The sequence below is a fragment of the Monodon monoceros genome, unplaced genomic scaffold (assembly GCF_005190385.1).
Source record: "Monodon monoceros isolate NGI ecotype Baffin Bay Population unplaced genomic scaffold, NGI_Narwhal_1 Super_Scaffold_20, whole genome shotgun sequence".
In the NCBI taxonomy this organism is placed as follows: Eukaryota; Metazoa; Chordata; class Mammalia; order Artiodactyla; family Monodontidae; genus Monodon; species Monodon monoceros.
Genome location: NW_021703777.1, coordinates 23,419,101 through 23,432,347, shown reverse-complemented (window position 1 = coordinate 23,432,347; position 13,247 = coordinate 23,419,101). Strand labels below are relative to the sequence as shown.

The following is a 13,247-nucleotide window of genomic DNA, read 5'->3' as shown; positions in this document are numbered from 1 at the left end:
ACTGAAGCAACCTGAAATGTCTTCAAATTATTTAATCAAAAATCGAAGACCTTTCATCAGAGTCCAATCTTATCTGTCATGACCATCTATCTCCTTAATAGAATGTGAAAACATTCTTGGAGACTTTTAAAACAAACCCTTAGTGCTGACAAATGATTTAATTTTTATCCAGAGGTGTCATGGCATCTTGGCAGAACTGCTTGTTGGGTATTTGAGAAATCTAGGTGCCTGGGCCTCACTCAGGAGACTCAATGAATCAAGATCTCAGGGGCAGTAGCTTGAAAATGTGTGATAAAACAAAAGAAGACAGAACAGACTCTGGTTGGACTGGTCCTCAGGAAAATGCAAAGTAAGACCACAATGAGATACACTCTCACTAGAATGGCTAAAATTAATGACCCACAACACCAAATGCTAGTAATGTAGAGTAACTAGAAATTTTATATGCTGCTGGTAGGAAAGCAATTGGCACAATAACTTTGGAAAACTAAAGCTACTAACAAATCTACTAAAACTAAAAATATATATCCTATGATGAGTTGCAGCAATTCTACTCATGGGTGTATATACCAAAGAGCAAAGTGTTCGTGTCCATCAAAGGGCAGATGTAAAAATGCTCACAGCAGCTTTATTTGTATTAACTAAAAACTGGAAACAAGCCAAATGTCTATCAACATTTGAATAGATCAATAATTTATGATATATTCACACAGTGGAATGCTACATAGGATGCTGAACTCCTGCGACATGCAACATAGATGGATCTCACAGACTTACTATTGGAAAAAAGAAGCCAGACTCAATGGTTTTATTTGTGTAAAGTTCAAGTATAGGGAAAACTAATCTATGGTGATAGAAGCAAAATAATGGTTACATCTGAACTTTTTTCTGGGTTTTTACTGGGAAGAAACGAGAAAACCTTCTAGGGGACTGGAACTGTTCCATTTCCGGATTTGAGTGGGGGTTTCACAGATTTCTATTTCTATGTATAGATACAGAATGGATATGTAAAACTATATTGAACTTAAGATCTGTGCCTTGCACAGTAATAAGTTATACCTGTATGAAAGAGTAAATAAAAAGAAATTTAAGTTCCCTAATTAAGAAGCACTGCTTTGCAGGAATGGCAGCGTGTGTATATTCTCACATTAGCTTACCTACTTTTCTAAAAGGAAGAATATCAGAGAATCACACTATTTTTTTTCTTTAAGCCAGTATTATCTGGGCATTTTGAGAAAAGCAACTCAACTGATTAAGAGGCAACTTTCTAAACTTGCCCCTGAAATGAGACCAGGAGCCTCTGCACCAAGTCAGTTACATTCAGCCCTAAGGCTGAGTTTCCTGGCACTTGTTTAGCAGATTGTACAGCTTCCACCTCCCGGTAGAAACAAAAATAAATCTGCACATTTCCAAGAAAAACAAAAGAAATTAGTTTCTTGGTCTCAAGTTTACTAAATAAAAGCATTCATAGGAACCACACACAGGGCAATGAGCTAGAACTGAAAAACAGATTCAGCCTGCCAGCATTCGGAGTATTCAATAATAGCAGTGGTCACCTGGGGCAGCGGAAATAACATGGTAATGATATTTTGAGAGGTTCCTGGAATCAAAACACAGGTCAGAATTTTCCCCTTTCCTTTTGTTTTCAGGAGAAAATTAGTTGTTCTCCTAGGGATTGGGGATAGTTATGTTCTCAGGCTGTAATACCAAGCATAGTCTATTTCTTCCCACGTCTACCCTGAAACGAGTTTTAGTGAAAAATCATTTTGTGTTATTAATTTTACGCCAAGAGTGGGAGCATATTCGGCTGTCTGAAAAGGGAAGAACACAGGGCTCAGGGGACAGATCTAGGTAAAGACAAAAGCCCCTATTATACAGTGAGTAGAGGAGAATATAAAGCAGGTAGTAAAGTTAATGGAAGAACAAAGACATTTTGATATTCCCTTTGTCATATTAAACTGTATGAATGTGATCACAAAGGATAACAGCAGTTCTCTGCAGTTTAGAATTTGATACAAAACTTTAAATATGTGGAATTTTTTAGAAGGCATCTAGCAAAGTCAGCTACTACAAATGAATAGGGAAATACAATGGCTGGCTTTTAAGGGCTTTTTGCAGTTTTGCTACTATGCCTCAAAAACCAAAATTATAGAGCAAAATAAAACTATTTGTGTGGCTCCTTGATACTACACAATGAAGGATTGCTCATCTTTCACCGATTTATTCCAAGAAACTCAAGTCTCCAACACAGTCTAGTAAGACATTTCTGACTGTGGTTATTTGGGAGATGGCCAGGATGAACTTGTAAAAACATCTAAATTATAGAATTGAAAAAATACGTACAATTGAATTTAGATATAGATCAGGAACTAAATTTAAAAGTATTGGCAAACTGAAGTCCTTAGGGACTTATTTTAATGAACAGATAAAAATGATCTGTGGGGCTTCCCTGGTGGCGCAGTGGTTGAGAGTCCGCCTGCCAATGCAGGGGACACGGGTTCGTGCCCCGGTCCGGGAGGATCCCACATACCGCGGAGCGGCTGGGCCCGTGAGCCATGGCCGCTGAGCCTGCGAGTCCGGAGCCTGTGCTCCGCAACGGGAGAGGCCGCAACAGTGAGAGGCCCGCATACGGCAAAAAAAAAAAAAAAAAAAGATCTGTGATTAGCATAGCTCCTCTTGGTAACCAACTCAGCTTATATACATCAAATTTGATTAATCATATTATTAATTTTCTTACAACTTCCCCTTTTATGGATATTGCGAAGATTACAAGTTCACAAATTGAGAGCTTCACTCAAGGCAGATATACTTCTAATCTGTTTTATAAGAATTTGGGAGTTTTGCCACTGAAAGGTGGCTTTCAAGTTTTGAAACTTTCCCCCTCCCTATACTAGTAAGTTTATGAAGTGAAAACAGGCATTGTAACTGATTCTGACTACTAATGCCAATGAAGATGTTCCACTAAGGACAAAAATCAAGTTCTCAGTACATTATCAGTTATAGTCACAGAGCTATTTAAAACCACCTAGGCTTTTCCTGATCCTCCTGAGATGCAATTAGCTGCTATCTATGCTTTTGTTTTTCTTTTAGCGGAGCACCTAACAACTGGTGTTATAATTCCTAGATTATTTGCTTGTCTCTCCTACTAGACTGACTTAAGCTCTATGAGGGCAAAAACTGTATTTATACACTTCCACAGTATCATACTTTAATATATAAAATTATATCTTAATGTTATATATTAACACTTTAATATATGTTAAAGTATGATTTACATTAAAAAATGTGAACACATATATGTACATACATCTAACTTGCACTTATCAACTGTACTGAATTATTTTGGGTATGACTCTTCTCTCACTAGATGCTCAGTTTCCTGTCTATATCTCTCATCTGTCTGCCTAACTGGCCACCTAATATGTATCGGTTGAATGAATGCCCAAAGCCTAGTGGAGTACTGGCAAACTCAAATAATTGGGTAGATAACTGAATTAATGTTCTAAAGCAGACAAAACCTATCTACTTCCCAGAGCTGACTGGCTCCCAGATGATAAGAATCATTCTAAGGTGGACAGATGGACCAGACTCCTTGCCTTAAAACTTGCAAAGCTAATCTGGGACACTTGAGCATGACAAATTCTTATTTTGGGGGTTCTCAACTCTAACCACCCCCAAAAGTGCTTCCAAAAATTACACACTCACATTCCTTAACCGGAGAACGCACTAAGGGGGCATCTTATATCCTTTGCTAAATCGGACAATTATAAAGAAAACAAAAAGAGACAGAACACCTACTGTAGTCTTTCAGATCTGCTGAATCTGTACAAGCAACCAATGGAGACAGAAATCTGCATTTATATCCCCCCAAATTCTAAATTGAAAAGGTAGCGGGCAAAAAGAACAACATCAACACAAAGATGATACAACCACTTAAATTATTTTAGCTGAAAATCCATCATACAAGGAAATGAACGTGAGGTCTAAATCCAATCATTATCATTACTGAGGGGCTGTTAACCATTAAAAAGAGAGTGATCTCATTTGTGACTTCAACTGAAAAATGCTCTGCTGTACTCAAGCATAGATCATGTAGGCACCCAAGAAGGGAAAGGAGTTTAACTGGACTCAGAAGTAATACCAGCAGGCCCACTTAAAATGTGAACATATTTAGTAGCTTCACAAAAACAACTGAAGCTTTAATGCCACATGTGCAACAACTGCTTGAAGCTTTTTAATCAGTAGAACTCTGTTGAAGAGCTCTAGGTCATTAGCCTCGGGTCTAAATCAGACGCCTCCTTCCCTTTCTCAGCGCTGTTTTCCCTCGAGCATTCTAGATTTCCTCAGCAAGGGGTTTCCCCCAGCCCACTGGGCCAATCCCAGCCCTGGAAGCCTCCTTCTCCTGGGGGCTGCCTGGCCAAAGAGGAAACAGCATGCTGACCTGAGCTAATTAGAGATGATGACTGTTTCACTTGAATGGAACTCTTGAAGTTGATTGTTAACACAATTTTTCCACCCCTCACTGAATCTCCAGCACTCCTAAATATAGATATTTGGAAATGCATGCTTGTCAATGTGAGTATAACCATGAAAACAACAGGGTCAAAGACCCTATTTAATAAGGTCGCCTTTATTTCTGATTCTTGGCTCTGCAATCCTAAATTAGTATTGGAGTCCCCTCCGTGGGTTCTTAGTGTTTGTTTAAAAAGGAAGAGAAGTACAGAAGTAGACAGGGAATATAAAAGGTCATGACGGCTATATAAAAGCACCCAAAGAGGAATTCCACTTGTAAAATTCTTCTTGAGGGACTTCCCTGGTGGCGCAGTGGTTAAGAATCCGCTTGCCAATGCAGGGGACACAGGTTAGAGCCCTGGTCTGGGACAATCCCACAAGCTGCAGAGCAACTAAGCCCGTGTGCCACAACTACTGAGCCTGCACTCTAGAACCCGCGAACCATAACTACTGAGCCCGCGTGCCACAACTACTGAAGCCCATGCACCTAGAGCCCACGCTCCACAATGAGAAGCCACCGCGATGAGAAGCCCGTGCACTGCAACAAAGAGTAGTCCCTGCTCGCCGCAAGTAGGTAAAGCTCGCATGCAGCAATGAAGACCCAATGCAGCCGAAAATTTAAAAAAAATTATTAAAAAAAAAATTCTTCCTGAGGCCTTTAATCACTCAGCTCCTCCCAGGAAAGGCACTCAAATCTCAGATACTCAAGCAAGTCTCCCCTTGCCTTTATCATTCATAGCCCTCTGCTCCAGCCAAGGAGGAGTCTACTCCATCTCTGGGCCCTTCCCTAGCCCCTAGGCCTGCAGGTTCTGCATCCCTCCTTTCATTTATGTAGATATAACACTACTTCCTTCAAAAGCCTACAGTTCACAATTGATCTTTCTCCAAGAAGCTTTTCTTCACTACCTCTTTTTCAAAACTTGAGACCCCTCTTCCTCCATGCTTTTTTTAGGACCTTTGTGTTAAGTAAATTCATATGTTTGTTACTTTTTCATCATGTTCTGTGACTGATTCTCATTTGCTTTTCATAGGTATTGACAGTCACCTTGGCTATTTCATAACTCCATAATCCAATATCGTTTAAAACATAACTCCTGTATCCATCATTAGATGAATGGATAAAGAAGATGTGGTGTGTGCATGCGTGCGCGCGCGCGCGCGCGCACACACACACACAGTGGAATACTGCTCAGCCATCAAAAAGAAGTAATGTTGCCATTTGCAACAACATAGATAGACCTGGAGGGTGTTATGCTAAGTGAAATAAGTCAGACAAAGAAAGACAAATACTGTATGATATCGCTTATATGTGGAATCTAAAAAATATAACAAACTAGTGAGTATAACAAAAAAGTGAGTATAACAAACTAGTGAGTATAACAAAAAAGAAGAGTATAGCAAAAAAGAATTTCATACAGAGATGAAATTAGTGGTTACCAGTGGGGAGAGGGAAGGAGGAGAGGCAAGAGAGAGGTAGGGGATTAAGGGGTACAAACTGTCATGTATAAAACAAGCTATAAGGATATACTGTACAACACAAGGAATATTGCCAATAGTTTATAATAACTATAAATGGAGCATACCCTTTAAAAATTGTGAATCACTATATTGTACACCTGTAACATATAATACTGTACAGCAACTACACTTCAGTTAAAAAAAACTCCTGAAGAATTAAGTTGAGCCGCATGAAAATGTTATTTTAACAGGTTGAAATATCAAGTATCAGCAGTGTTAAGGTTCAACTTAATGTTTACCTTGGAACTCAAGAAATGCTCTTAAATAAGTATGCCTTCTTGTCATCTTCTTCAGGACATTATTTAGACACTGCCCCACAATGGTAGTCTCTCTTTCTAAAATCTATAAAAATTTCTCCTTAAACTGATTAAAAGGTTTGCTTTTTCTAAATGTTGTTACTATTATTAAAAAAATATTATATTGTGTGACTGAAATAACAAAGAATTTTACAACGGTTTTTAAAATGTAGTAATAAAGGAGAACTCAGGTTGAGTCACAAAATCTTGAACTTACCTTCTTCTGTAGGATTAAACCCACAGATGTCACAAATACAACGAACCCACTTATTCATCTCCTCTTCACTGTCTGCTACCAAGTAGAAAATCCGGTCAATGGTGTTGATATCAAAAATGTAGCTGTTTTCAAACTCTTTTTTGTTAAATGTCAATCCAGCATCAACTTGCTGACATAAATTTAAATCAATAATGCGGATAGGCTTCTTGGCATGATCATTTTTGTAATATTCCAAGACATCTGGATCTCCAGTTAAACGGCCACTGCGTAACACAAACCATCTCCTCTTCCATGCCTAGGAACAAAACAAAAATATCCATCCAGTGTTAACTTGACAGAAATTTTTCAAGATGCACATTTGTCAAACCAATTTTATAAATGCATTGACTAGAGAAAGTCACAGACAATGTTTTGTTTCCACAGAATAATCTACCACTCCGGCAAAGTTTACTGATGCTTCCTCAATTAATTTAATAATGTGTGTATACACATTTATTGTTTTCTATTAGATCTTCTGATAAAACATTAGAAGACACCGATGGATATTAGAAGCTATTACATTGATAGGTAATATCAAGTCAACTAACCAAGGAAGATTTAGTTTTTACTAAATATAAAAAGCAAATGGTGCTGGGAAAACAGGATATCCAAGTGCAAAAGAATAAAGTTAGACTCTCACCGTATCAAATAAAAATTAACTCAAAATGGATCAAAGACCTACCGGTAACAGCTAAAACTAGAAAATTCTTAGAAAAACAAATACGGAAAACCTTGATGATATTAGGTTTGGTATTGATTTCTTGATTATGACAGTAAGAGCACAGGAAACAAAAGAAACGCCAGGGAAACTGGACTGCATCAAAATTTTAAACTTTTATATTATTGAAGAACATGATCAAAGAGTGAAAAGGCACCTCACAGAATGGGAGGAAATATTTGCAAATCATATATCTGATAAGAAATTAATGTCTAGAATACACATAGAACTCCTACGACTCAGTGACAATGAAAATCTACAACCCAATTAAAAAATGGGCAAAGGACTTGAAGAATTTGACTCCCCAAGAAAGATATACAAATGACCAATAAGCACAAGAAAAGATGTTCAACACGACTATCAGTAGAGAAATGCACCATGAGATACCACTTCATACACATTAGAATGGCTATTATCAAAAAGGCAGAAAATAGCAAGTGTGAGCCAGGATATGAAGGAACTGGAACCTTTGTGCATTGCTGGTACGAACGTAAAATGGTGTAACTACTGTGGAAAATGGGATGGCGGACCTTCAAAAAATTCCAGTGTGGGTATCTGACTCAATAGTATGAAAAGCAGGGTCTCTCAGAGACGTATCTGTACACCCATGTTCATAGCAGCATTATTCACAACGGTCAAAAGGTGGAAGCAACCCAAGTGTCCATTGATGAATGAAGAGATAAATGAAATATATACAAGGAAATATTATTCAGCCTTAAAAGAAAACTCTGACACATGCTACAATCTGTATAAACCTTGAGATGTTATGGTAAATGAAATAAGCCAAAGGGACAAAAATTGTAGGATTCTATTTATATGAGGTACCTACGGTAATCAAATTCACAGAGAGAGAAAGCAAAATGGTTGTTGCCTGGCGTTAGGGGGAAGGGGGATGGGGAGTTAGTGTTTAATGGGTAGAGTTTCAGTTTGAGAAGATGAAAAAGTTCTGGAGATAAATGACTGTGATGGTTGCACAACAATGTGAAAGTACTTAATGCTACTGAACTGTACACTTAAAAAATGATTAATGGGCTCCCCTGGTGGCGCAGTGGTTGAGAGTCCGCCTGCCAATGCAGGGGACACGGGTTCGTGTCCCGGTCCGGGAAGATCCCACATGCCGCGGAGCGGCTGGGCCCGTGAGCCATGGCCGCTGAGCCTGCGCGTCCGGAGCCTGTGCTCCGCAACGGGAGAGGCCACAACAGTGAGAGGCCCACATACCTCAAAAAAAAAAAAAAAAAAAAAATCCATTTAGTTAATATATGACATCTACTTGTTTCAAAATAAGTAAATATCATCTCTTAGTAAAAGGACACCTTCACAGATACCTCCCTATCAAACAGTAAGCTTAAAAAAGGAATAGAGAAGTAAAGAGAAAGGAAAACAGAGTATTATGTCACTTATCCAGGGCCATCAAGGAATCACATCTTTTTGTACAAGTGATTTCTCCAGATAGTGAAGGTTCTGTCTTTAAATACATAAATGACTTTTTAAAACCTTAATGTCTTTCATGGAAATCCTTCTAAAATGCCTTACTACATAATTCATTGAACATAATTCATCCATTCCCCAATGTCTCAGACTAAGTATTACAGGCATCAATTTCTATACTGCACACTTCAGAGAAGCTCTCGGGCTGCAGGACTGTTCGGAGGGTTATCTGTCCCTATACTAAATAGTGCCATACTGCTGTGCTTGTATATAGTTCATCTCTAACCATTTAAATACGGTCTTTTTTTTTTTTCTCTTAAGTTTTCACCAGTTGTCACTTTTCCCTTCTAATCATATGGTTTATAGCAGGGGTCCCCAACCCCTGGTTCACGGACCGGTATTGGTCCATGGCCTGTTAGGAACCGGGACGCACAGCAGGAGGTGAGCGGCGGGCAGCGAGTGAAGCTTCATCTGCCCCTCCCCATCTCTCGCATCACCACCAGAACAAACCCCATCTCCCCTCCACCCCACCCACTCCGTGGAAAAACTGTCTTTCACGAAACCGGTCCCTGGTGCCGAAGAGGTTGGGGACCGCTGGTTTATAGGATGTCAAACTGTCTCCTGCCTCAGGGACTTTGCACATGCTGTTTCCTAAGTCCGGGATGTTCTTTCCTCTCTTTGCCAGGCAGACTTTGACCTTTAGGCCTTCCCTTCCCTGACCAACCTCAACTCAACCACCACCGGTTGTAGAGCAGGGCATAATGTTAGGGACCCCATCACATACCTATGTAGTGATTTTTGTAATTTGCAATCCAGTTTTTCTTTGTATTTATTTATTTAGTATCTAACTCCCCAAGCAGACCATAAAGTCCGAGAAGACAGTGACCATGTCTGCTTTATTTGCCGTTACATACTCAATGCAGAGCAAGGGCCGAATACCTAGAAATATTTGTACAATAAATAGAATTCCCCTAAGACTATGAAGTTGTAAAATTTTTGAGACTATTAGATTATATTGGCCACCCTGAATAGAAAGGCGTGTGCTTTCAAAACCTCTTCCACTTGAGAAAAATACTGAACATTTACATCATAAAATAAACATAACAGCTTTACCAAAACACACACACAAAACACCTTGGGAAAATGACAAAAAAGAGAAGAGAATGAAATATGTCCCTTTGCTACAGCTCATGTGTCACTCTTCGTCATCCAGTTGACTGCGGCTCCCCCAAACATTTCTTTGCTTCCCTCTTGAAATGATACTGTTAAAATGTAATAGGCCCTTGGAAACTAAAATACATAGCCAAGAAATGAACAGCAGTGAACTGCGGGGCACTAGACAGATTGGGCTAGCGATTACAGAGGCCGAGAAGACATTATCTAAGAGATGAACCCTTGCAGCAGGAAATTACAGCATGAAAACACAGAATTTAGCCAAGCAGCACCTGCCACTTATTTATTTATTTTTAATGTGGTCCAAATGTGAATGTTTGTCTCAGTCACAAAATGAGTCACTCTCATTGAATCTGGCACAGATTAAACTGGAAAACAAAAGCAATTACATAAACTACACACTTTAATAAGGCAGATACAAAGGTTCTCTGGATTAGGGTACAAAGCACAATTTAGCCACAGAATAAAGCTTGATGCTCGACAAGAGAACTGACATCAGCACCCTTGCTAATCACAGCACAAAAGCTTCTCTATGTTTTGTCTGAGCACAAAATGGGTCCACATAAATCAGTCTTTGTTATCTGAAAATATCTGGGATTCTTAAAGTTTGCCCTATTTTTATCCTTGCTGCCTTGGTAGCCCCAGAGAAAGCTGCACATTGCCTCACCAATCCTACAGAGCAGTAACAGACAAAAAGGACACATTTTCTAGAAACCCTCAAAAACACTCCAAGCAATTTTAAACAAAATGCATGTGAAAAAACGTTTTATCTACTGGCAAATGAGCAGGTGTGCTTGAGAAGAACTATGCAAACATTTATTTTGTTGTCATTTCCTACAATGCAATAGTCACTTCAACCTGAAGTTGAATAAATGATGCAGTAAAAAGATTTCACCAGCAGGTCTGCATTTTGAAGCAGCTTTAAAAGCACCATACTCTGATACAGGTGTTCCATCTCAGGGTTTCAAGATTAACTTTGGCTACTATATTAACATCAAAAGAGAAGAGCACGGAGAGTTCATGGATCCCAATGGAAATACATTTAGATCAGACTGCCAAACTAAATATCCAGTATCCAATGGAGTATTTGCATTGCCATCTACCCATTCCCTATGTTTGGTGACTGCCTACCGCCTGCAGAGTTTGCCCTGCCAAACTCTCTGGCAGGGCACACGGGGCTCTTCCAGCCTCTCCCTATCTCTCCAGCCTCACTTCTTGCCTCTCTGCCTTCCAACCACATCGGAAATGCTTGCAGGTCCCCTAACACTGCTTCTGTCCTGCCTCTGGCCCTGATACAGGCTGCCCCTTGGCACATAATCCACCCCCTGGATTTAGCTCAGATTTCAGGGCACCATCCCTAAGTGGCCCCCTCCAAGCTCTCCATTTCCCCCTCGTTCCCAGTTACCGTGTTTGACATCCCTACAAGTGAGCATCTTGAGGGCTGGAGCCATGTCTTTTCACCTTTCATCTTTCTTCTCCTAGTCCCAAGGAGGTGCTCAGTCAGCATCTGCTGAATATGCCAATCAAAGGAACCATGGATAAAAATATGGAAGTTCTCACACTTTCTACGCATTCTGGGGATACTGACATGACTGCAATCTGCCCAGCCCATTTGCAATTTGGCTGACAAGAATTTGTCAGGCAAGGTAGAGGTGCATAAACCATCAATTCGTTTGTTTTAAAAACTCTACAGATATGAGAGGAATTTTTATACTTCATTTTAAAGGAAAACTGTTCTTTTAAATAATTTCTGTATTTAAGCCAGCTGCATACATCATACTGAAGACAGACTTGTCACGTGGAAGCAAGGTTCTAATACAGGTTTATCACATACCTACAGATTATGGGTATGTATACATTGGCAAGAAAGTACAGATGGAGTCCCATTACCTCGTGGGAAGAAAAAAATTTCAATACGGATTAGCCCCAAACCACGACCTGTAATAATATTATTAACAAACTTACAAAATATGTCTAATTTGCCTAAATGGCAAACGGGCTCAGTTTTAAAGAAAAACATTGCGAATGCTGCACACACTTGTTTTCTGAGCTTTCTCTGCTATAAATGATGTAACACAGGCTCGGTATAATGCTTTCCAAGACTCCCTAATCGCTTCCCTGTACTTCTAACTGGAAGAGCTAATTATTGAAGAAATAGCCAATAAATGGATGGGCAAAGAGAAGAGGTCAGGGTGGTCCTGTGATTCTCAACTCTAACTCTAGGTAAGAAATATCTAGAGAAATTTACTTAAAAAAAAAAAAAGATTGATGCCTGGGGCCCTCACCTCAGGCCAACTAAACTGGAGCGTGGGGCATCAGCCCTAGCACCAGCATAGGTAGTTTTAAATGCTCACCAGGTGATTTCTATGTGCCACCAAGACTTGAGAACCACTGGTCCAATCAATAGACAGAATTAGGTTGCTTCTTAAAATAGAATTAAAGAAACAAACATAGAGGTCCTTTAAAGCTTTCATCTATCTAATTCCTTATCTTCTCAAGGCTTCTGCTCTTGCCAAGGTAGTTTATCTTCTCCCTTCTTGTCTTTGTGGACAATATTTATCCTATTGGCGAATATGTTTGAACTCCTTTCTACTGTTGGAAACGTAATCTATTCTCCAAGGTTCTGTCCAAACTTTCCCTTTTCCTCGCCACACCTTCCCTCTGGAGTCTTGACCATCCATCAGATCCTGCCCTGGAAAGTCTTCTGCATGGCTATGGACAGTTTGGAACCATCTGTTATTTTACTATGTACATCCCCAAATGTTCCAAATGCTTGTGAATTATTTTCCCCGAGCTCTTTGAAAGCCGAGACCATTCCTTAAATTTTTTTTATATCTGCCCCAGCGCTTCACCCATTGTGAAGCCCTCAAAGCCTCAACAGGATGCTTTTAAAGTTCTCTGTTCGTCACAAGGATTGCGGAGGGTCAGTACACTTAAATGAAAAGACCTCAGGGAAAGAAAAAAAGAAGTCCATAGTTGTTATTAGGGTAGCCCAAACTCCCTTTACAGGTTGCCATACAAGGTTCTTCAAAACCATACTTACCTGCCTGGCCTTTCCAGCCAACGCGCGCATTTTGTTGTTTTGTTTTGAGTCTAACGCATCCTCTCTCTCTCACCCAATGATCCTACTCAGTCTTCAAGAGTCAGCTCAATAACCTCTTCTTTGCAGCTTCCCTCAACTTTCTCTGAGTTAAGGCTTCTCTGAACTCTCAGCACACAGGTCCCAAGTAGCCCATTAACAAGCCCATTCTGTTCGAGCAGTTCAGAAAGACCTCTGATGACTGCATTCAGGTCTCTCTAGTTGCTGAATCCTCGAGTTTGCCTTGACCCGATAAACTGAAGAACA

At 39.8% G+C, this 13,247-nt stretch overlaps 1 protein-coding gene across 4 annotated transcripts in view; it reads right to left on the bottom strand.

Annotated features, from left to right (window-relative positions):
- Positions 1 to 13,247, bottom strand: part of GAB1 (GRB2 associated binding protein 1) — a 127,341-nt gene that overhangs the window by 36,438 nt on the left and 77,656 nt on the right. For all 4 annotated transcript variants that reach the window (XM_029235149.1, XM_029235146.1, XM_029235150.1 and 1 more), the window contains exon 2: positions 6,544 to 6,838. In XM_029235149.1, coding sequence (XP_029090982.1) covers positions 6,544 to 6,838 — 295 coding nt within the window. The remainder of the gene's footprint in view (positions 1 to 6,543; positions 6,839 to 13,247) is intronic.